This window comes from Microtus oregoni, unplaced genomic scaffold, assembly GCF_018167655.1.
Source record: "Microtus oregoni isolate MIOR12 unplaced genomic scaffold, Mior012 000007F_ref0000211, whole genome shotgun sequence".
NCBI classification, from domain to species: domain Eukaryota; kingdom Metazoa; phylum Chordata; class Mammalia; order Rodentia; family Cricetidae; genus Microtus; species Microtus oregoni.
In genome coordinates, this window is record NW_024543066.1 from 52,556,028 (window position 1) to 52,578,946 (window position 22,919).

General features: G+C 54.3%; 1 protein-coding gene across 10 annotated transcripts in view; it reads left to right on the forward strand.

Annotated features, from left to right (window-relative positions):
- The first annotated feature begins 469 nt into the window (after positions 1 to 469).
- Positions 470 to 22,919, forward strand: part of Mef2d (myocyte enhancer factor 2D) — a 28,925-nt gene continuing 6,475 nt past the window's right edge. For 3 of the 10 annotated variants that reach the window (XR_005974630.1, XM_041655799.1, XM_041655807.1), the window contains exons 1-9: positions 755 to 1,376; positions 13,099 to 13,276; positions 13,771 to 13,974; positions 15,469 to 15,606; positions 16,564 to 16,774; positions 16,962 to 17,018; positions 18,508 to 18,698; positions 19,133 to 19,153; positions 20,313 to 20,442. Coding sequence is in view for 9 of the 10 variants with exons in the window: in XM_041655799.1 (XP_041511733.1) it covers positions 13,223 to 13,276; positions 13,771 to 13,974; positions 15,469 to 15,606; positions 16,564 to 16,774; positions 16,962 to 17,018; positions 18,508 to 18,698; positions 19,133 to 19,153; positions 20,313 to 20,442 (1,006 nt within the window). In the remaining variant the exon portion in view is untranslated. Of the gene's footprint in view, positions 1,377 to 1,740; positions 1,980 to 7,404; positions 7,899 to 8,283; positions 8,361 to 13,098; positions 13,277 to 13,770; positions 13,975 to 15,468; positions 15,607 to 15,655; positions 15,791 to 16,563; positions 16,775 to 16,961; positions 17,019 to 18,507; positions 18,699 to 19,132; positions 19,154 to 20,312; positions 20,443 to 22,919 lie in introns of those variants that run through there. The other 7 variants (XM_041655800.1, XM_041655801.1, XM_041655803.1 and 4 more) reach the window with 7 other exon arrangements.

A 22,919-nucleotide genomic window follows, 5' to 3' on the forward strand; every position in this document is an offset into this window, starting at 1 on the left:
TTACAATGCAACATGAGGCACTGTGCTAGTCTCCTGGGAACTAAACTCACACCGGATTCACAAGTTAGGTACTGTCCTCACAGCCTTCATCTTAACCAAGAGGATGGAGAGTTAAGAAATGTGCTCTGCTCTTCATAAACAGTGAAAAGATTTGAATTAGACATCTGACCCAAGTTGATGCTTCTACCCCACCACTTGTTGCCTCTCCCAGTCCCAAAAACCCAGAACAGAGACTTTGTCCAGAAAACCAGACTCTAGCTTGTCAAGAGCCTTGTGCTTCTCTACTGCCAGGCTTGGTTTAGAAGTTCAAGCTCCAGGTAGAGCCAGCGGAGGCCTTGGAAGTGACAGGATGCTGGACAGAAAGTCTGAAGGGTCCGTGTTGAGAAGCAATGGTATACACAATATTGTGAGCATTTAAAAATTCGCCACGCCCAGAGGCCACAAGGGATTTAAATTTTTTTTTCTTTTAAAAAGAGTTACTGTTTCTTCTCTACGACGAGGCTTCTGATGTTTCCGGTGAGGTGGTGGTGGTTGGGGTCCCGCCCCTTTAAATTGCCCCCTTGATAGTTAAAAGCGCTGGGGCCGCAGGCACCGAACATTAGGTCACCCGAGAATTATGCACTGTTGCTTTAAATGTCTGGGCGTCAACCGAGCAGAGCCAGGGGAAAGGAGGGGACCTGTCACAGGTAGAGGGAGCAGCGGAGCTCCCCAGGTAACCCCGAGGAGAGAACGCGATCTGCCTTCGGAGCTTTGTCACACAGTAAGTGGAGGAGCTGGGGCCTCCCAACACTCTCGTCTCCCCAAAACTTATCTACTTAGACCTCTGCCAACTCTGGGCCGGGGTGCTGAGGTCCCGCGGCCGCGCTCTGTCCCGTAGGCGGAGGGATCTGGGTTCCACGCGCCGCAGTCGCGCGCCCCGGTGGGGTGGGGCGCAGGCTAGGGCAGGAGGCGTGGCTGCGCCCAAGGCCGCCCCGCAAGGCCCCACCCCTCCCTACAAGGCCCTCCCATTGGCCCCCCGCTTGTCCATCACCCTCCTCTTCCCCTCCCCCTCCACCCCATCCCGCAAGCTAGGGTGCGCGGTGCCTACGTCGGCCTCGAGTCTGGGGCTGGAGGAGTTGCCTTTGGAGCCCGAAAGGAGGAAGGAAGCAAAATATCAACAACCGTCGAGGCGGCTTGGGCGCTCAGCCGCGTCCCCGCCGCCCGCCGCCGCCGCCCCCGCGCACACCAGGGGGTCCGGATCCTGCGGCGCCGCCCAGGCCGCGTGGACGCGGCGCCTCCGCTGTTCCCCGCCGGAGCTGCTGCTTCGCCAAGCCGAGGATACCGCGGGCCGGGCCGAGGCTCCCGGCGCCGTGACAACCCCGTTCCCCCGCGGGCTGGTGAGTCGCGACGCGCGCCGGTCCCTTTAAGAGCCCCTCCCCCACGCCGCGCGGCAGGGCGCAGGGTGGTCTGGAGCGCGAGGGGTGCCAGGGCGCCCAGGCGCGAGAGTCCCGGGCCGGGCGGGGCGGCGGCGGCGGTGCTGGGGTGTCTGCTGTGACAGACGCGCCTGGCACCCGAGCCCCCGCCGCCTCGCGCTCTGGCGGGCGCAACGCACGTGGCTCCGGCCGCGATCTCGCACCCGTGGGGCCCCCGGGTCGGGTGTGTCAGCGATGCCAGCTGGAGCACCCCTAGCCAGGAGTTTGCAGCTGTTCACATCTGGCAGGACCTCTCCCTCCGGGGCCTCCCTTGGTCGGTGCTGGCCGAGCCGGTGCGAGTAGGGTTCGAGTGGTGAGGCTGGCCCAAGGGACTAGGGTGCTCCTGGCTTTCCATGGTGGAGATGGAGCAGCAAGGCCTCCTAGAGATTCCGCCGAGCCCTTGGGGTTCCCAGTGGCCGTGGACTATCCAGGTTGTCCCGAGTGCCAGCTCTGCCAACGACTGACCGGCGCATTAGGGCCAGGCCAGGGGAGTACAGTGGGGTGGATCCGGTACCCTGCCCTCGCCGTGTGAGTTTCCCTCCGAGGCCTAGCTGCTTTGGCTGAGTGAATGGCGGATCTTCTCCCTCCCCCTAACCCTCAGTGGGCCTGAGCTGTCTTGACTGTGGGAAGTTTGCCGCCTGGGACGGTGACCTTGGGCTGCTCTGGCCGGCTCGGGGAGGGGAGCCTACTGAGTGCGCTAGGCCTTGGGAGCTGTCCACCTTCTGTTCCCCTCCCAGCTCTAGCGGAGGTGTCCGCGAAGGGGAGTATTGGCGAGGTACCTGTCAGTGTTCCCAGACACCCAGCTTCTGGCCACTGGCCACCAAGCCCCAGTGCTCAGCCTGGCCGTCCCAGCTCTCATGGTCTTGCCTGTGAATGAATTTCCTTCCTGCGTCTTCCAGGATGGGGGTGGGGTGGGATGGTTGTGGGAGTGGCTGAGAACCTTATTATGTGGAGTGGTTGGGGAATACTGGAGCTTCTGTAGAGTTTTCCCATGTACTCCAGAAATGGACGCTGGGACCTTGGGATCTCAGTAGTCATATTCTTTATTATGACTCCTGTGCCCTTCACACAAACCCTGTGTGTGCTTGCTGCGTGTACTTTTGTAAGAAGATTCACTTGGAAGGCATTCCCGTATATACCTACCAGAGTGGACAAACATTTTACCAGAGATCACACAGCCAGTCTGTATCAGTGTTTGGTTTCCCCTCTTCCACAGATTTCATGCAGGGAGAGACTCTTAAGGTTAGGAATGAAGATATACAAGCCTTGTTCTTGCAGGCATCAGGACCCAGCCAGAAAGTATGGGAAGCTTTGTGTTGGGGGATGGGCACAGGGCTTGTGCCTGGAACAGGGTGTGGGGGACTTGGGCAGGAGGCAGGTACAGGCTGCCTGTCCCCTCTGTGTGGGACCAGGGCTGGAGGACCCAGCTTTCTCCTCTGGCCCTCTGACTTCTTAGTGCTCATAGGCTGGGCGATGTGACAGCCTGGCTGGTTGCTGTTATATAATCTGTCTCCAGTAGGCTTTTTTCTTTCTTCTCCCTGTCTTCCTGGGTTAGTATGATGGGAAAGGCGGAGGAAATCTCCCCAGGTTGGGAGCTAGACCAGGGGATGGGATTAAGCTCACTGAGGCCCCATCTGACCCTGCTCTGGAAAGGGGCCTCTGCTGCAGCATCCTTGGCTCTTCTGTCCTTGGCCTGGACCTCTGCCCACCTTCCCAGCTTTGTCTTCCTTGCCAGCTGAGCTCCTGCCCTCCATGGATGGCCCTGGCCTGACATTGGTCCTTGTTGGACATTTTGCCACACACTGGAGTTGAGTGGGTAGGCTGGCTTTTCTCTGTTGCTTCCACTTCTCTGCCCCCCTGCGCAGACAGTATGGCCTACAGAGGAGCTGCCGGCAAGGAGGACACTTTGTGTCACAAATACAGTTGGCGCTATCCAGGTTCTTAAGGGGGGAGATCTAAGGCAAGCCCAGAGCCCACTGGCAAGGGTCAGAGCAGCTCTGTGGTGGCGGGCTCTTGCCACCCCTTTGGGGCCATGGCTGGGACTTTGTAGACTCTCTGAAGCCAACTGGCCTGAGAAAATTATCTCCCTTTACAGGGAAGCGGGAAGGAGGAATGGTCGCATGCGGTCCAGCCTCCGCATCGCTGTAATCACTGGTGGCTTTTATGAGGTAGTCATGGGGCCAGAGTCCATCCAACCCTCTCTATCCTTCTGTCCCAGTTTGGTGACTTACTCTTGGGGGAGAGGTAGCATTAGCTAGGAGCCGTGCTATAGAAGCGGACATCTGGCTGTGCTGTGGCTGACAGTGCCCTCTACACAGTTAGGAAAGCTGGATGGAGCCTGGATATCAGAAGGAACTTCCCAGAGAAGCGAGGGGGAAATCTCAAGCATTCTCCAGTGACTCTGCTAAAAAGGCTTTGACCTTTGGCCTAGTGGGGCTGGTGCTGTTTGGCTCCTGGAATATTTTCTCATCTCTCCCTTCCTAGGACAAAACATATTCTGAGGTGTTGTCCTGGAGCTGTGGGAAGACTCACCTCTAAGCCCCTTTCCCCAGAAAGCAAGCTGGCGGGGTCCTGCAGCCCCAGCTGCACCTGGCAGTCTGCAGCAGGTCATGGGACACATGCGGGAAGGTGTACAGCGCACCCTTAGGGGTGTGACACCCACAGAGCAGCTGTTGCTCTGCGGGGGTGGGGGCAGCAGTGGTAAAGATGATTAAAGGATTGGAGAGTGGGGGGTGGTGAGGGACTAGAGGCAGGAAGGGAAAGGCAGGCGCACAGACCCAGAAAGCCTGTGCTGGAGCAAGGGTTGAGGTCAGAGCACAGATGGGCAGGCAGGGCCTGTCTGTGGAGAGCATGCTTTGTGAGTCAGGGAGCACTGGCTGACTTCCACCCTCCCTTGCGGCTCTGATCCCTGGCTAGCCACTGTCCCCCACCCTGGCCTTGGGTAAGTTGCCCCCTCCCTCCTCAGCTTTCCAGGTGTGCAGGAGTCTCCCTTTAGGTGACCTGTGTGTTTGGTCCCTGCTGTTGGAGCTTTGTACCCGACTTCCATGAGTGAGGCTGCTCTGCTGCATTTGGGGGCACATTCTTGGTTCAGGAGGCCCCCACGGCTTTCCATGCCCACCTTTCCTTTGTGTCGGCTCAGCCCTCGTGCCAGCCCCGCTCCGGTTGCCAGTGGCAGAACTAGGCAGGACTGCTGGTGTGGCGTGGATTGAGGGGGCTGACTGTGGCTGACAGCCCCTTCTGTGTAGGGTACTGGAGGGAGTGGCCTGCCCCAAGCTTTGGCCTGTGGCAAACCACACCCAGGCGGGACCATATTTACTCATTTAAACTTAGCCTCCCAGGAGGCCCTGAGCTCTAGGCTTGGTCACTGACCTTGGCGTGGTGCCCCCGGCTGTTCTGGGGCCTCTCCCCTAGCACTCGGCAGACAACACGCCACAGGGAAGGCGTGTCCTGCCTGTCCCTAGCTCTCCCCTCCAGCATCACCCATTCACACCCAGTTTAACAAGGTGCATGGTTCAGAGTCAAAAATGAAGACTTTTGAGATCCCCAGAACTGATGTTGTCTGTGAAGAGTCCTAAGCTGGTCAGAAATCTGTCCGCAACTGGTCATTGGTATTGGGGAAACTGAAGGACTAAGGATTTATTCAGTGAAGCCCACTGTGAGGGGTTCAGGGCTCTTGTCTAAGAAGGCATCTCTCTGCAGGAGGGAGGGTCCAGGCCACTCTTGACCACAGTGCAGCACTCAGAGGTCTCGGAGGGTTTGGTGGCACTTTGGGGGTGTATTGCTCTGACTCCGGAGACAGTAATTCCTTCAGATTTCCCCACCAATGCAAAAAGCCCCAAAACAAGGACTAGAGCAGGAGCCAGCAGTACACAGAGACCCCTGGAACTCTGCTTGAAGGAGACAGGAAAGGGATTGAAGGTAGCACAGGGACTGGGCAGCCTTATCTTCCTCCCCTGGCCCTGCCTTTCCTAGAGGAAGAAGGTTCAAAGGCAGGTAGGTGTCACAGCTGCACCCTCCCTCAGGACCCTCAGCCAAGACCTGAGGTGTAGGGATAAGGGCTTGAGAAGGCTTTGAAGACCAGACCCTGGGGTGGCATGAGAAACGAGATCTCCTTCCCCTGCCATGCCAGGTGCCTCCCAGCCTCAAGACCTACCCAGCAGACGGCCTAGGTTCTTTGCTAGTCTTTGCTACTGATGTCCTCCTCCCCCCAGGCTGGGTTTGAAGACTGGGAGAATAAAGACTAAGACATGAGGGTCCGTGGAGTGGGGGAATAGGTCTCTTTTCTAGATTCTTCCTTTTCCATTAGATGAAATATGATGTAGGGGCTGGAGGCCCCTTGGGACTGGCTGCTGTCCTCTAGGTGTACCATGGTGAGGGTGGTTCTTCTTGCTCTGTCTCCCCTTGACATCTGGACCCCTCTCTTTTTGCCCTCACACCTGCCTGCCTCTTGGCAGACTCCCCGTGTGGTCCCCAAGCAGGCCCTTGGCCAGGCATGGAGTGGAAAACAGGTGTCCTGGCCAGCTGTTTCTACTCTTCTCCCCCACCTGTCAGCCTGCAGTTGGGGGTGGGGAGCTGAGGAGAAAGGAAGCCTTCACCTGTTCCCAGGGATAGATAGGTCTTGCTTGTAAAAGCCCCTGTGAGCTTCCCCTCAGAGGAAGGAACCCTCTGGGTCATGCACAAACAGCAATCATTGCTGACAAAGAGGGGCCTCTGCCGCTTTCTGATCAGTGAACCCTGTTTGATGAAGGTGTGTTTCGATGAGAGTATATGTTTGCCCATGGGTGCTCAGGACCCACAGTCTAGGCACCCATCCTACCTAGCCTCTTTCCTTAAAACAGTAAGATAATCCCCCACAAGAGCCACCTTGCCACCTTCTGTTTAGGGCTTAGAGACGCAGCCACTGCCCAAGGCTCCTTTAAATCCTTGCTGCTCCTTGAGGTCACAATACCAGGAGGATTTGCCTTCCCTGATTGGATTGGCCTCTTTCTGGCCTGTCCTGTCTGAGTGTAGGTGGCCCCAGTCTGTGCAGTACCTCCCATTACCCCTGTGCCAAAAGCCCAGCAATTAGGGCTCAGCTCTTGGTCTGTTCCTGGATGCTTGAACAAAAAATGGTGCCCTAGGAGAAAGCTGCTCTGGCCTAGGGCATGCTCAGAGCTCCCTACTGTTTCCATTTCCCTGGAAGTCTCTCCACTCAGCTAGCTATCATCCACTTGTTGCAATAGCAGGCATCCCCCAAACCAGCATGAATGGTGGCATGCTCATCCCAACGCTTGTCAAGATGATCTGTCCTCAAGGCCCAGCTGCAACTTTCACTTCTGTCTCCTGAGACCCCAGGGGGAAGTAGGGTAGGGAGGTGGAAGGTGACACACTTAACGGTCCCAACTGCCCCCACCTCTCCTCAACTAAGGCTTCTGATGGCCAAGGTCACTATTCTTGTCTAGATGACAGCCATGACAGGAGTGGCTGTGCGAGAAGGATGGTCGTTAGATACCAGAAAGAACTTCCCAGAGTAGGCAGACTCAGCGGGGCTTCGGTTCAGAGAGTATGACTAGTAGCTGAGCAGATGACAGACTTCCACATTCTCAAGGGGCTGGTTGTCTGCCCACACCTGTAGTAGGAGCACAGCTCCTTCATGATCCCCATATCTCCCCAGCTGCCTGTCTTGTTTGTTTAGCTTCTGACAAGGTGAGCTTGAACCCTAGAGTCTGCTCTGAGTAGGACCCAGTCTTCAAAGTTCTCTCTGTAATCTAACTCATGCCCACTGTATTGGACTCACTCTGCACAGTGGCGAGTGGACTCCAGAAACAGGGTAGGAGCACCCTGCTGCTGCTCTCCCACCTTGAGTCCTGTTCCAGAGGCTCCTAGCTGGGCTGTGCACTGCTGCCCCTCTGTCCCTTTCCCAAGGGTGGGTGCAGCATGCTGTCCTTGGGCCATTTGTGCACCGAAGAAGATGATGGAGCCAGCTCTGAGGTCCTGAGTGCCACGGTGCTGGTTAGGAGCCTACACTGTGGAGTGGGAAGTTGAGTTTGGAGGAATAAGGGTGGAGACACTATGCAAATCACCATGCAAATGAGCAGCAGTGAGTCACGGTTACTTGGCCTGCTAGGCAGCGCCAAAGCAAAGCACAAGCTTGGGTTTCCAAAATGGACCACTCCAGTGACAGTGACCTTGGGCCAGCCAAGACTAGAACCCTTGGAGGACCCAAATTCTGATCCTGAGAGCTGCAACTGTGACCAGGGCGTCCTGCGCTCTACCGCTCTACCTGACAGGAACATCAACAGAGTGGCCCAGGGTGACGCATCAGACAGCACATCCCAGGAAGTGCCTGGGGCCTTGTTTGTTCCCCTCTGGCCTCAGGAGGGGCCCTCCTCACCAGCTACCAGTGAAGAGGGCTAGACTGCACCCCTCTTTGGAACTACATGGCTGACTTTCTTCCTGACGAGCAGAGTAAGGCCACTGATGGATTTGGGCACACAGCAGGGTCTCAGTTCAGGCTAGAGATGCCCAGACTCTGCAAACCATCCCCTCACTGCCTGACCTCACTCAACCCTTTGCTACCAGGGTGTGTCCTGTAGCTGGAAAGGTTCCTGATACCCAGCAGTGGCTCTAGGAACTTTCTTGTGGGTGGGAGGGGCACGGGGAGCCCCAAGGCCTCGCTGCTACAGGAAGAATGGGAGCTAGACCGCAGGAAGGACAGGGAGTAGGACACAGTTGACAGTCCCTCAAGGAGAAAACAGGATGAGGTGGGAAGCTGAGGGTGGAGTATGGGAGAATTGCTCAAGGGAAGTTAGCACCTGCTGGGTGCTCCTCAAGTCAGTTTCTGTCTCTACAGGTCACAGTGCCTAGGACCACCCCTTCCTGCTCTGCTTTCCTGGACTGCCCCCTAGCCCGCCCTCAGGTCCCCTGTTGGTGAGTTATAATTAGCTCACTGCCCAAGCTAAAAATAGCCCCTGCCCAGCCCCAAGCTGCTGACTGGGGGAGGGGATGATGGGACATGGTGGGAACCAGGGTTTTTGGTAGTCAGCCTGACAGAACTTAGAAGGCGTGGGACCTGCGCTTTGGTGTGCTGTTGGGAATTCTGGAGAAGGGAGTTAGCTTGGGGCAGGGAGGAGAGGAGAGGCCTGAAGGATGCCCCCAGGGCAGGCTGCTAGGGTCCCCTCAGCTGCCCAGCCCAGCTGCTCTCCCAGCCCCTTGCCTTTGCCTCTCTGGCCCTTTTCTGTCTCCTTCCTGTGTCTGTGCATCTGTCCTCACCTTGCCCACGCCTCCTCCCACTAGCAAGCAGGCTGCCCGACTATGGGGATGACAGGTGGATTGGATTGTCGCCCCCTCCCCCAGCGCCTGCTGCTTATTTCATGCCCTGCAGCCCTACGGGGAGAGGGTGGAGGAGGGTGACAGCTGTCTGCAGTGCAGCCTGAGGCCCCCCAGCGGCCTGGAAGGGAGGGGGAATGCCTAATGGGAGCAGATCTCTCCTTGCCTCCCACTCGCTTCAGGAGGAGCCCAGAGCTTGGCCTTTCTGGCCTCTGCTCCATTGGAGTCTGCTGGTATTGGACTCCAGGGTCAGATGCAGCTTTTTAGAGCCTCAGGCAACCAGGACACAGTGCTCAGGGCAGAAGGGTCTGAGAAAGCAGACAACTGGGCTGTGTGGCTGAAGAGCCGGGGAGGATGGAGACTGTGGAGAAAGAGTGCTCCTGCCTGGCCCTTCAGCAGTGGCTCAGGAACCCAGTCCTGACCCCACTCCCATCTCCACCCAGGCCCCTCACACAGGAACTGAGATGCCTGATTCTGAAACCTCAGAGTGGTTTGACTATTGCTCAGGTACCAAGAGGTGTAACATTAGGGAGACAAGAGCCTGTTCTCCCATGATCCTTCACACCAGTGCCCCTTCGCTTTTCACCTATCCCTCCTTTGCGTATAAACAGTGCACAGTTGCCATAGGATCCTAGCTCCCAGACTTCCTGCCCACCACCATCACCCTGTGTTGGCTTTCCTATAGATCCCACCAGCCAAGGCTTTCTTCTTTCCTCTGCTGTTGTCATGTCCTGCTGGGAATACCACCCTGCCCAGCTAGAACCTACTTAGGGGCGCTGCTGTGCACAGCTGTGGCCTGAGGTCGGGATGGGAAGGCCTGGGGCCCCGACACCTCAGCGTGTGTGCCAAGAGCTGCAGACTAGGCTTAGAAGAGCAGCAGCCCAATCCAGGCAGTGGCATGTGCCTTTAGTCCAACCATGGGGAGGCAGAGGCAGGCGGAGCTCTGAGTTCAAGGCCAGCCTGGTCTACAGGATGAGTGCTACACAGAGAGACCCTGTCTCATCTCCACCCTCAAAAAGAAGAAAAAGAAAAAGAAAAAAGAGCAGCCCGAAGGCCAGGACATGAGAGAAGAGGGGCTGACGAGGCCAGGCAGGAGGAGAGCCTGCATCAGGAGAGCAGATGCCCAGGCCTCTGGCTCCTGGCAGTTAGTTAGGTTATTGAAGAGAGGACTGATTAACAGGTCCAGGTGTTTGTTAAAACCTTCTGATGAAGTGGGAAGGTTGGGTTGGTCCTTTGTGGCCATCTCTGCCCAGACACCACCCTTCCAGAACCAGGACTGAGCTCACATCCTTGCCCCAGGGCTTTCAGAGAATCTGTAGCAATGTGCAGCACACAGCAGAGGGTACAGAGCCTGCTTTGTAAAAGAGCTTGTGGTTAGCTGGGAGGAAGGACTGCCCACAGCAGGGTCTGAGCAAGACCTGGGAGGCATGGGATTATTATAAATGGCTGAGCTAGTATAGAGGGAGTGAGGGTTGCAGGGGCTTGACATCTTAGACAGATTCCCTGTCGAAGGATACTCACTGGGTCTCTCTGACTTCCCTGCCTTCTCAGCCATGATCTCTCTCATATCCTAGCTCCCCCAGCATGCGGCATGGATGGGGGGGCAGTATAGGAGATCAGCCAGGGAACTGGTTGCCAGGCGACAGTTGCCTAAGCAACCCCATCCTCTCCATCTCCATGTGCTCAGGGCTGCTCCTTAGAAGACTTAGAGTCTCACCCTCTGCACCAGCCGCGCTGAGTGTAGAGAGGGATGAGGGTGAGAGCGGCAGAGTCGGTTGGAGGGTCAGTGGTTCCCAAGCGGTGGCTTGAGGGCAGCTGATAGAAGGTTCTAGTCCTGCAGAGGACAGTGAGGACAGCAGGATGGACAGAGATTAGACTGCAGGAGGGACTTCTCACAGGCTCATATGTGTTTGCATGGGTATTTTCTGGGTTCCTCCTTCAGGCAATAGCATAGTAAAAAGACAGATCTGGTTCCTGCCTTCAAGAGGCTCCAGCCTTGGGGAGCTAGGCACAGAAGAGAACACAGTTATTTAGAGACTGTAATGCTAGAAAGATGGTTAGATTCGCTGTTTGGAAAACTGAAAATGCTGGGACAGTTCACGTCCCCCCGCCTGAGGAGCCAGCATGGGCCATAAGCAGGAGACAGGTTCTGTCATCAAGAATCTGTTCATGGGCTGCAGTGGTGAGAGGAGATAGGAAAGAGGACCCTGCACTGTGGGTTTGGATTGGAGTTCCCAAGGCTGGGCTACACAAACCCTAAAAAGGCCAATTTACCATAGCCCTTGCCCCAGTGTGCTGCCCTACCTGCCCAGGCCAGTGAGAAGGCAGTTTGTGGATGGTCCTAAGAGTTAGGGGTAAAGTCTGGAAATTCCAGCTGGGCCTCTGCAGTGAGTTGGGCAGGGATTCGTGTTAGAGGCCAGGAGAGGTGACTGCTGCTTGTTTGGATCACGCAGGGCTAGGCTGCTGGCGGTCTGAGGTGTAGAGAGAGGGTGGGCAGTAGGCCAGGGACTATGGAGCTCCTCTTTTGGTGACCTTATGCAGACAAGACACTTTCTTCCAGGGTAAGGGAAGGGGCTGGGATACTCTCTGTTGATATTTAGGCAGAGTTGAAGCTAGACAATGAATCCTGAGATATGGTCATGTGATCTGTGATGATCCTAAGCAGGTCAAGACCTTCCACCACCCCCACCTCATCCTAGTCGGGTGCCCAGTGAACTTCGCTTACTTTGTAACCTCCAGGCCTTGTAGAATAAGCTAGAAAGGCACAGGTTCGAATGCTCAGAATCCGCTGGCACCCAGCTGTTGCAGAGGAATCCCTTACCTCCCTGCCTGTTAGTATGTCTTTTTACCATGTATGTGCAGTGCCCGTGGAGACCGGATGACTGGCTTAGATTCCCTGGAACAGGAGTTAAACATTTGTAGGCCAGGTGGTGATGGTGATGGTGGTGGTGGTACACACCTTTAATCCCAGCACTTGGGAGACAGGCAGGGGGAATCTCTCCAAGTTTGAGGTCAGCCTGGTCTACAGCTAAGGTTCCAGGACAGCCGGATCTGTTACACAGAAAAACCTTGCTCACCCTCACTCCCTCCCCACCCCCAGAAAATAAAGAGACGTTTGTAACCCTCCAAATGGGTGCTGGGAACTGAACCCAGGTCCTTTACAAAGACCAGCAAGGGCTCTTAGATTTGAAGCACTCTCTTTAGTCACCCAGAGCACTTTTCCTGCTGCCCCCTTCAGTAATTTATTTTTATGTTTGTTTGTTTGTTTGTTTGTTTTGAGCCAGGGCTCTCACTGGAGACCAGGCTGGCCTCAACTCACCGAGACCCACCTGCTCTACCTCCTGAGTGTTAGGATTGAAGGTGTGCGTCACCACCGCCTGTTGTCTCCTTCATGTCAGCCAGGCTCCTACCGTGGAGCTAAGTGGCCACAGAGTTTACAGGCTGCAGTGCTGATTTCTGGCCCTTCACAGAAACACTGCCTGGATTGGGGTGAATTCAGTGCTGGAGCACTTACCTAGAAAGTGGGCAACCCTATGTTCCAGACTTAGCTGTGGTGCAGGCCTGTCATTATAGCTTCTCGGGAGGTTGAGTCAGGAGGATCACATATTTAAAGGCAGTCTGGGAAACTCGGCAAGACTTAACTCAGTCAGTGAAAGTGGGGCTGAGGATGCAGCTGGGCAGAGCTCTTTCCTAGCCTGTGCAGGGCCATTGGGTTCAGTCCCCAGTACGAGGTGAGGAGTCAGGGAAAACAAGTTTGCTGCCTCCGACCTAGAGTAGTTAGTTTGTGTCTGAGCAGCAGGACATCCTCCCTTCAAACAAAAACCTACTTGGGCTCTGATTGGAGTGGGCATTCTATAACACCACTGTCCCCAGGTTGGTCCATGTAAGGATCCTGCCACCAACCTTAACTGGGGCAGCAGACATCCTCTCTCTGCCTGCTGCTTTCAGTCTGTTCTCACTGTGGCTCAAGCATAGCAGCCTCCACTGGTCCAGGGGGTGGGGTAGGAGTTGGCGGGAGGAATACAACAGAGTACACCCAGAGTCTACAGAGAACAGGGCATGGGTGCTCTGGACCTTCTGTGTGACCCAGAGCTCAAGAAGAGCAGTGACTTGGGGAAGCAGTCTAGACCAAGTGCTGGTCCAGGGGGAGCCCAACTTACACTTGGTATTGGGGGGGGGGCGCGTTTCCTCTCTCGCAAATATTGCCACAATTTGGGGATGGGACAGAGATGCCACTAGCCTCTTACGGGTGTAGTGAGCCTGGCCCACATCTCAAGCAACAAAGCTGGGGGCTGGGGGCTGGGGGCTCATTAACAGTCCTTATGACTCTCTCTCCTAGGAGCCTGTTCACAGGTGTTCTACAGACCATGAAATAGTCCCAGACATTCATGAGCACAGTGTGAGGCTCCTGACCACCACCCAGCAGCCCTTTCCTTTCTGGCACTAAGGACCCCCCAGAGAAGATGGGGAGGAAAAAGATTCAGATCCAGCGAATCACTGATGAGCGGAACCGCCAGGTGAGGAAATCTCAGAGCCCCATGTGGTAGGAGAGCAAGGGCAGGGAGCCAGCTTCTGTCACCCATGACCAGTTCTACAAGAGGGCTTTCTTGGAAGTTAGGGACTCCTGGAGGCTGTGACAGAGAGGTGGGTCTGAGTGGAGAGAGGGGCACCTTCGTGTGCCTCCTTCCCTCTGCCGCTCTGCAATGGGCCGGGGCCCTAACCCCACTGCCGAATCATCCCTCTCCTCACCTGGGAGCTCTGCTGCTCCTCTCAGCCTGCTGCACAGAGATGCGGCCTCCTGGCCATCGAAATCCTTTCCCATCTGAGGCTGGTTCTGGTGTGTCTTGGCTGTGGTCTGGCCAAGGGATGCCATTTTCTTTTTTAGATGAGGGATTCCCATAGAGAGTGGCTGAGTCACCCTGAGAGTGGAACTCTATGGTAGGGACTATGTCCAGATATCTCTGGGCACAGGGACTCTTGTCAGACCTGGCCGCCCTCTACTCTCCTGCAGGTGACGTTCACCAAGCGCAAGTTTGGACTGATGAAGAAGGCGTACGAGCTGAGCGTGCTGTGTGACTGTGAGATCGCGCTCATCATCTTCAACCACTCCAACAAGCTGTTCCAGTACGCCAGCACCGACATGGACAAGGTGCTGCTCAAGTACACGGAGTACAACGAGCCGCACGAGAGCCGCACCAATGCTGACATCATAGAGGTGCGCCTGTGTGTAACCTCCCTCTTCTCCTGAGCCCAGGCCCAAGGGAGCGAAGGCATGAGACATGTAGCCAGTACCAGGCCTCAGCTCGACTTGGGCAGTCTGGCCTGCTGGGTCTAAGGGGCATCCTGCTGTCTTCTGCTCTCTCTTTAATGCCTCCTTCCTTCATCCTCTGGGATATTCCTTTTTGTGTATCCCTCTTTGTTCCCATATCTCCTTTCTGTCCCATGACTTTATGGGTCTGTGTGGCTCTTGCCTTCTGTTTCAGAGTCAAAATGTGAAATGTCGAAGGGCATGAGCTTTGGGTTCATCCCACTCTCCACTGGCCGCACAGCCATAGGCAGGTGCTTTGACTTCTGAGCTGTGGCCTCCTCCATAGCCTGAGCAGTGCCGGCTTACAAGGGTGTTCTGTGATTGAATGAGACAGCCAGCTCATGCTCTAGGGTGCCAACTTGGAGTACAGAGATTAAGAGCACTGGCTGTTCTTCCAGAGGACCGCAGTTTGATTCCCAGCACCCACATAGCACCCTCACAACTGCCTGTAACTCCAGTTCCAGGGGCGCCAACCTCTTCTAACCCCGCAGACACCAGGCACTCATTGGTAAACATACACGCAGGCAAAACACATATACACATGAAATAAACTAGAAAAAATAAAAATAAGCTGGGCGGTGGTGGAGCATGCCTTTAATCCCAGCACTCAGGAGGCAGAGGCAGGCGGATCTCTGTGAGTTCAAGGCCAGCCTAGTCTACAAGAGCTAGTTCTAGGACAGACAGAGATATACAGTGAAACCCTGTCTTGGAAAGAAAATAGTAAATAAAAGTTAAAGTGAAGCAAGGGCTGTTGAGATGGCCTAGCAGATAGAAGCACTTATTGCCAGGCCTAATGGCCTGAGTTTAATTCTTAGGATCCCTGTGGTGGAAGGAAGAGAACCAATGCCTGCTGGTTGTCCTCTGACATGCACTCATGTGCTATGGCATGTGCACGTGCACACATGTAAATAAATAAACATGATTTGAAAAAAATATAAAAACAGGTATCTTTAAAGTTTTGAGCAACCACAAGTACTTGCGTCTGCTGCAGGTACACTTTAAGGCCATGTGCAAGGCTTTGGTCTCTGGGTAGTTTCCGGTAGTATAGAGCAAAAAACGCAGTAAGTGCAGGTCCTTTGTGCTTTCCTGTATCATCCTTTCCTGTTTCCATCCAGTTCTCTCACCTAAGTAGAACCCGGGGGTTTGGATAAACAGGGTCCCCTGCCCCCTTCTTCCTAGATGGAGCTGTGGAACATACCTGCCTCGTGCCTAGGTTAGGTCCCACTTCACTCAGGGCCCCAAAGAAACATTGTAGGCGGGGAGGATGGCTCTGAGGGAGGGACTGGAGCTTCTGGGAGCCAGGGGAGGACAGGTTGGAGAAGAACTTTGGGATCCTTGGGAGGAGCTTGGAGGAGGCAGGAGGACCATTGCTGGCTGGCTGACTGAGTGGTGCGGTTGCAGACCCTGAGGAAGAAGGGTTTCAACGGCTGTGACAGCCCAGAGCCGGATGGGGAGGACTCACTGGAGCAGAGCCCCCTGCTGGAGGACAAGTACCGGCGGGCCAGTGAGGAACTGGATGGGCTCTTCAGGCGCTATGGGGTGAGCCCTCCTCACCTTTTCTTTGGTCCCCTTCCGGCCCTTCCCCCAGGCGCTGCACAAGAAGCACAGGGAATGTGAGAGCCCTGAGGTGGACGAGGCGTTTGCCCTGACCCCCCAGACGGAGGAGAAGTATAAAAAGATAGACGAGGAATTTGATAAGATGATGCAGAGTTATAGACTGGCCGTGAGTAGTCGCATGGAGGAGAGCCTCCTGTGCTGCATGGTGTGGCTTCACCCAGCCTTGCCCGGCCCTCGGCTGCCTCTCATGGGTGTACTAGGCTGAGCCATCCTTGAGCTGGTACTGACCACTGAGAAACTCCTGACCTTGGTCTTGATAACCCTCTTTTTGTAAAGTTCTTGCCTAAGCTAGAGAGATAGTCAGTGTCCCTTCACCAGCAGAAAGTCTGCAGATATCATGAGTCTTGAGAGGGCGAGGGAGAGTATGATTTTTGTCCTGTTGTTTTGGGCAGAGGCCCCCTTGTGCTGTTTTGGCATCCCTGCCTAAGGCACTCAGCTTTGTTTAAAGGAAGCTGAACTGCTAAGCAAAGGCAGGGAGGTGGGCATGAGCTGCTCCTGAAGCAGGCCGGATGGTGGGTGGCCGTGTAGTGAAGCCATGGTCCCAAGCAGTGTGTGAGTTTGGGACTGTACCCAGGGCACTAACTTGCTCCCAGTGTGTCCTGCCTGGCTGAGGACTAACCCACTGGGGGTATCCAGTCCTGTCTGCAGTGGGCAGAGCCTTGCTCTCCTGCCTTGGACCAGAGCTATACTGCAAGGTGCTCTCACCTTTCTGATGGGAGGTAGGCAGGGCTACAAAGGGTTGAAAGCAGGGAACCCAGGCTGCTGACGCTTGGAGATACAGTCCACGAACCAGAGAACCCTGTGCCTACCCTCTTGGGCAAAATGGGTCCAGGGCAGAGGTTCACCTGGTGTGACCCTGCCCTCCGTCTTTTTGTCTAGTCATCTGTTCCGGCCCCCAACTTTGCCATGCCTGTCACAGTGCCCGTGTCCAATCAGAGCTCCATGCAATTCAGCAATCCCAGCGGCTCTCTGGTCACTCCTTCCCTGGTGACGTCATCCCTTACGGACCCACGGCTCCTGTCCCCCCAGCAGCCAGCACTACAGAGAAACAGTGTTTCTCCAGGCCTGCCCCAGCGACCTGCTAGTGCAGGTAAGTAGTCTGGATGGTGAATTGCTGAGGTGGAAGGGAGGTGCGGAAGGGCCTCTGGGTTTCCGTTTCCCTTCACAGCATTCCTGCATGTTTATGACTCTTGAGGGGAAAAGCCCGGACTCCCCAGGGTCCCCTCTTCTTGTCCAGTCCTGAGATAAAGCTCATGGTACCTCTGCTTTCCTCGCAGGAGCCATGCTGGGTGGAGACCTCAACAGTGCTAATGGCGCCTGCCCCAGTCCCGTGGGTGAGTGGAGCTGCCTTCCACAGGGTGGCAGGGGAGGAGATGGCTGTGCCTGAGCAGGATGCATCAGAAGATTTTTAGGCCCCTGCATTATTTTGGTGTTTACAGCAGTGACTTAGTCCGCAGAGGTGTGGGTCTGAAGAATGTCAGGCAAGCTGAGGATGGATTCATATTCATAGTGCTATTGAAGTGGAAGGGTCAGCACACACACACACACACACACACACACACACACACACTTTTTTTTTTCTTTTAGACAGGTCTCACTATGGAGCTCTGACTGCCCTGGAACTTGCTATATAGACCCAGATGGCCTCAAATTCATGGGATCCTCCTGCCTCTGCCTTCTGAGTACTGGGGTTAAAGGCGTGTACCTCCATGCCTGACCATGGTCCAGCATTTTCAGATTAAATGGGGCATCTTGTTGGGATCAGGACTTGCCTAGACCAATGGTAGGCATGCATGTCCCACCCGTGCATAGGCTCTGTGTTCCCATGGAGTCACCGTACAGATACGTACCCGAGTCACAGAAAGGCTACTGCAGCCTTTGTGCCCAGCCACTTCCAGCCACTCTTGATCTGTGCTGATGTCTGGCCGGTGACCTTCTAATGTCACCATTGACGTCACCCTGTCATTCTTGCCATACCCAGGGTGATCTTGGAGTTGGGACAGAGACAGTAACACACTTTGAGGGTTGTAACCGTATACTATCGGGACAGAGCAAGGTGTGGTTTCATTCTATAGTCACCGCCTACATTCCTGACCCTTAGACTCCTCCAGCTCAGTCTTAGCCAAAGTGCCACCCCTCTCCTGTGTAAAATGGACGGCTATGAGGGTGCCTCAGCATAGTTGTGCACTGGAGTCAAAGATGAGGTACTAGAAGTAAACCCTCCTTTCCTTGCTCATGGGCCCTGAGCCCAGCATTGGGAACTCAGTGAGATGCCCTGGGCAAGTCATCGTACCTAGTGCCATGCTTCCTCCTCTGCCCAGAACTGACTCTATCATCAGCCCCTAGTGCTAGCAACACCATTACCAGCAGCCGGTAGCCTGTCTCCCCCAAGGCTGCAGGCTTGTCTTGTGGTGATGAAAAGCACAGAGTTCCAGCTCCCGACAAGGAAACAATCTAAATGGTTGGCTAGCTCTAATCAGGCTCCTTAGTGAAGAGCAGATCATAGCCTACCACCTATTTCCACTCTGTCATTGTATGTCCTTTGTGAAGTGGATGGAGGGATCCGAGTGCTAGGCATGGTCGTAGGGCTCTTATGTGCCCAGGGCTGGCAGTGACAGTGGTTACTTTTAGTTATACCTTTGGCCCTATCACTTTGACTTAGAAGCTGACTTTGGGCCAAGTGATGGGGACCAAGGCTTTAGGCAGTTCAGTGCACATGTCAAACCCTGGCGTGCCTCTGAGAGCCTCCAAGTGACAAAGATGGGGCAGTTGACAGGGACAGCAGGCAAGCCAGCCTTTCCTTTCCTTTTCTCACTTCTCCAGGGAACGGCTATGTCAGCGCCCGAGCTTCCCCTGGCCTCCTCCCTGTGGCCAATGGCAACAGCCTAAACAAAGTCATCCCTGCCAAGTCTCCGCCCCCACCCACCCACAACACCCAGCTTGGAGCCCCCAGCCGCAAGCCTGATCTGCGGGTCATCACTTCCCAGGGAGGCAAAGGGTTAATGCATCATTTGGTGAGTGGGTTTCTGGGCCATGGCGGGGACTGGGAGGTGGGAAGAAAAGAGTGACCTCTAGCAAGAGAAATGAAGGTTAGGCATGTAGGACTTAGAGAGAGATTGAGAGAGGGAGAGAGTATAGTATTTTGTGAACTTTTTCTTCCCTGAGGGCCTTTGGAATACGGTGGTGCTGGTCAGAGGGTAGAGAAATGAGCAGGAGATAGGAGCAAAGGTTCTATGGTGAGAGGATGATAAAGGAATTCACACTGCAGTATGACAGTAAGGACTAGCTCACAATGTCTGACTGGTAGAGGCCAGGATACAGCATTTTCTGGATATCAGATTGCCAGAAAGAACACTCTGCTCTCAGACAGACAGGTGGATGGGGTGGCTGTGTGGGAAGGGCAGAAGCCATAGCCTGAACATCCTCTTGGTTTTATTTCTGCTCCCAGACTGAGGACCATTTAGATCTGGTAAGTGCGGCTGAGACATAGCAGTGCCTTTGGGTTCCAGCTTTGCCCAGTGTTAGCAGTTTGCAGCATGATGAGTCTGTGTAGCAGTCTTCTCCCTGTGTGTCCCACGTGTGGCCTCAGGAGCTGTGCTTAGAGCTGATTGGGACACTGAGGTGAATGGGGCGGCGGGAAGGGCTGGACAATGGTGTGCATGTGTATGTGTGTGCATGGGTGTTTATGTGTTACTGCATTTATTTAGACACACGTATGTGTGTGCATCTGGAAAAGAGCATGAGGCAATCCCCAGGCCTTTGAGGCCCCAGCCAGATGTCTGGATTGAGCCCTTGGATCCCTCTGGCTACCTGACTCCACATAGGCCCATGTAACATTGGAACCCAAGACTGACCTAATCCTTACAAGAAAATCTAAGAAAGGCCGTTTTCAGGGGAAAGCTGAGGCCTGAGGCAGGACTAGAGTTGTTGTTAGCAAGGACTTTCCTGCCTGCCTGTTTGCTAGCTCCTACCCTGAGCCCGTCTCACAGGCACTTAGAGACATACACAGCCCCTCCCTGTGCTTACGTACGCACCATCAGCCAGGAAAGAGGAGGGTGCTTCCTCCCCAGCTTGCTGACAGGAGGCCAGAAAGGCTGGAAAAGGCAAGCAGGCTTTGGCGGCCAACACAGCGGCAGTTTCGGCCCCAGCGTGGAGCTGGAATAAACAAGTGACTCAGCAGCAGATGGAGCTGACAGCTCTACACACGTGTGCGCATACATGCAATCACATGCCGCCCCAGAGAGCACATTCCATTCTCAGATGCCAGAATACACTTCTGGGGCATCTGCTACTGTAACGGGTGTAGAGGAGACCCCAGTGATCCTAGCCCAGAGGAGACCACATCTCTTCCTTCTGCCCCTCCACCCAGGAGCAGGCAGTGTTGGTATTGAGCTTTGCGCGGTAGCCATGCCTTCCTTTCTGCATGGATGCAGATACAAGTGAATCCGTGTGCATGTTTTACTCTGAGTCTGCGGCTCTCCAAACACACCAACTTGTGTGTGTCTGTGGGCCTTCATGCTATGGTACCTTCCCTCGAACTCGGGGACCTGGCTCAGATGTGGTGTGGTGGACCTCCTTGATGCAGGCCACCCATCTGCCATCTCTTGACAAACAGTTTTCTCCTACAGAACAATGCCCAGCGCCTTGGGGTCTCCCAGTCTACCCACTCACTTACCACCCCAGTGGTTTCCGTGGCAACACCAAGTTTACTCAGCCAGGGCCTCCCTTTCTCCTCCATGCCCACTGCCTACAACACAGGTGAGCGTTCCTATAACTTGGTAAGTTGTCCGTTTGTACTTAGAACAGATGAGTGACCAGAGAAGGAGAATAGAATGCGGGAGGGGTCTCCATTAGTTAGTGTTGTGGTTAGTAGATCAAACAAATAAAAACAAAATGCCAGGTTGGGGGTGTAGCTCAGTCGATAAGGTCTTTACCTTGCAGGCATGAAACCTTGGGTTCCGTTTCTAGCACACTATAAGCCAGATATGGTAGCACTTGCCTGTAGTCTGAGCACTCAGGCAGTGGCCAGAGAATGAGACAGGCAATGTTACCTCAGCTACATAGGGAGTTAAAGTTCAGCTTGAGCTACATGAGACCTCGTCTCATAAAATAAAACAGGAACTAAAGAAAGTACTCAACAATTAGGAGCACTTGCTGCTCTTCCAGAAAGCCAAGGTTCAATTCCTAGCACCTGCATTTGGTACTCACTGCTACCTGTAACTTCAGCTCCAGGGAATCCAAGATCCTCTTCTTGCTTCTCTAGGCACCTGCACACATGTGGCGCACACACACACACACACACACACACACACAAAATCTTTTTTTAAGTATATAAACAGAAATAACAGGTAAATTTGAACTCCAGATAAAGTAAGTACTTTCTTAGTCTTAAATATATCCCAGGGCCTTCTTTGTGCTAAAACATATCCCAGAGACATACTTTTTGTTGTTTTGTATTGTTTTGTTTTTCAAGACAGGATTTCTCTGTGTAGCCCTGGCTGTCCTGAAACTCACTCTGTAGACCAGGCTGACCTTGAACTCACAGAGATCCGCCTGCCTCTGCCTCTCGAGCACCCATCTAGCTATACTTATTTTTTTTAATGTTTTGTTTATCTGAAATTTACTTGCAACTGAGTATCTTTTATTTTTAACCTAGGTCCTTATGGAAGAGTAACCCTGTCCAGTGTGAGGGCAGGACAGAGAGTTGGCCTAAGCAGAGGTGGCCACCAGGATAATAGACTTGAGGTTCGAGCCTAGAGAAGGGACATGGTCAGTGCAGCAAGGCCTCCCAGAGGGGAGAACGAGCGAGAGAAGAGGCTGGGGGTATAGAGTGGATTTGCTAGCTCTTGAGGGGCTGGTTCTGTGAGCAGTGAGCAGGGAGCAGGCTGAGGCTGGTGGAGGCTGGACAGGTCTAAAGGTGAACAGTTCCCCCGGGACATGGGAAAGGCCTCTGGGCAGAAGCACTGTGGTAGGACACAGGGTTGTTCTGGTTTTGTCAGCCAGCACACCTTCCTCCGGAGCAGTGTTTTGCTCCCAGCCATCCTTGCCTGCGTTTCACTCTGTTGCGTCTGTCAGGAAGGACTTGCTAGTGGGAAATGCTTTGTCACCTAGTTCAGAGCTTTTGTGTGTCGGGAGGCTCTTTCCCATTTCCCCCCTCAACCACTGGCCCTCATAGTTGAGTGACCTGTGCTCAGACTGTTTTTGCAGTGAGAATAAACTAAACCAGACGGCCCCAAACTCTGCCACTTCCCTAAGGCCTCAGCGCAGAAGCTTGTGAAGGTATAGACTCCACTGCCGGTATCCGTGATCCCCTTTGTCCTCCTTCCCAGCAGCAGGAGAAATCCTGAGTGCAGGCGCAGCCTGTTCCATGCATCTGTAGGGCAGATTTCCTGCCCAGACATCTCTGTCCCTCTTCTTTGGGGGCTTCACATGCATCCTTTTCCCTGAAGCTGGGAAAAGGCTGCTTCAGAAATGGCACCCTGTGGGCCTATCTCGTGTCAGGGAGTATTGGTAGATGAGAGGATTCTGAGGCTCTGCTAGCTTCCCCACCCCCACCCTCCCCTGCCCAAGGCTAAGGAGAAGTCTTTCTCCTGAATCTAGTGGGAGAATGGGCTAAAAACAGTTCTGATCTCCTTGGAAGCTTTGTTAGAGAACCCATGGTGGTTCTCTGTGCTTTTCCCACTTACTCTTGTGAAGCAGGAAGGAAGTTAGTTTATGTGGTGAACCTGAAGCAGGCTCTCAGTAGAGCCGACCGTGGACTCCTGTGTATCACTGTAGTATGGCTTCAGTTCCTGTTGTCTCAGGAGCAGCTAAGTAGACTTCCGTCAGCACCAGATAGTTGTGGGTACCCCATATGGTGTAGACCAAACTCCAGCAAGTGCTGGGTGGCCTATTCCAGTTATACTGCATAGGAGATGGGCCTGGCCCTTGTGGACACAAGCTTTAGAGGTCTGTCTGTGGTGACCACAAGAGCAGCTTGAGGAGAAACCAGATGGCCTGGAGGTTGACCTGTTGGCCCTTAGGAAATAAACTTCCCTGTAGACCGGTCAAGGGTGGTGGGATGGGGTAGGACTAAGAAGGATTGGATTGTTCTGATCTCTTCCTGCAGGTCTTGGACAAGGCCCTGCCCTGTTCTGGGTCTAGTTTCCTTGTTTATAAAATAAGTGTTAGGTAGATACAGTTAGATAGATATAGTTAGATATATATAGTGTTAGATAGATATAGTATTAGATATA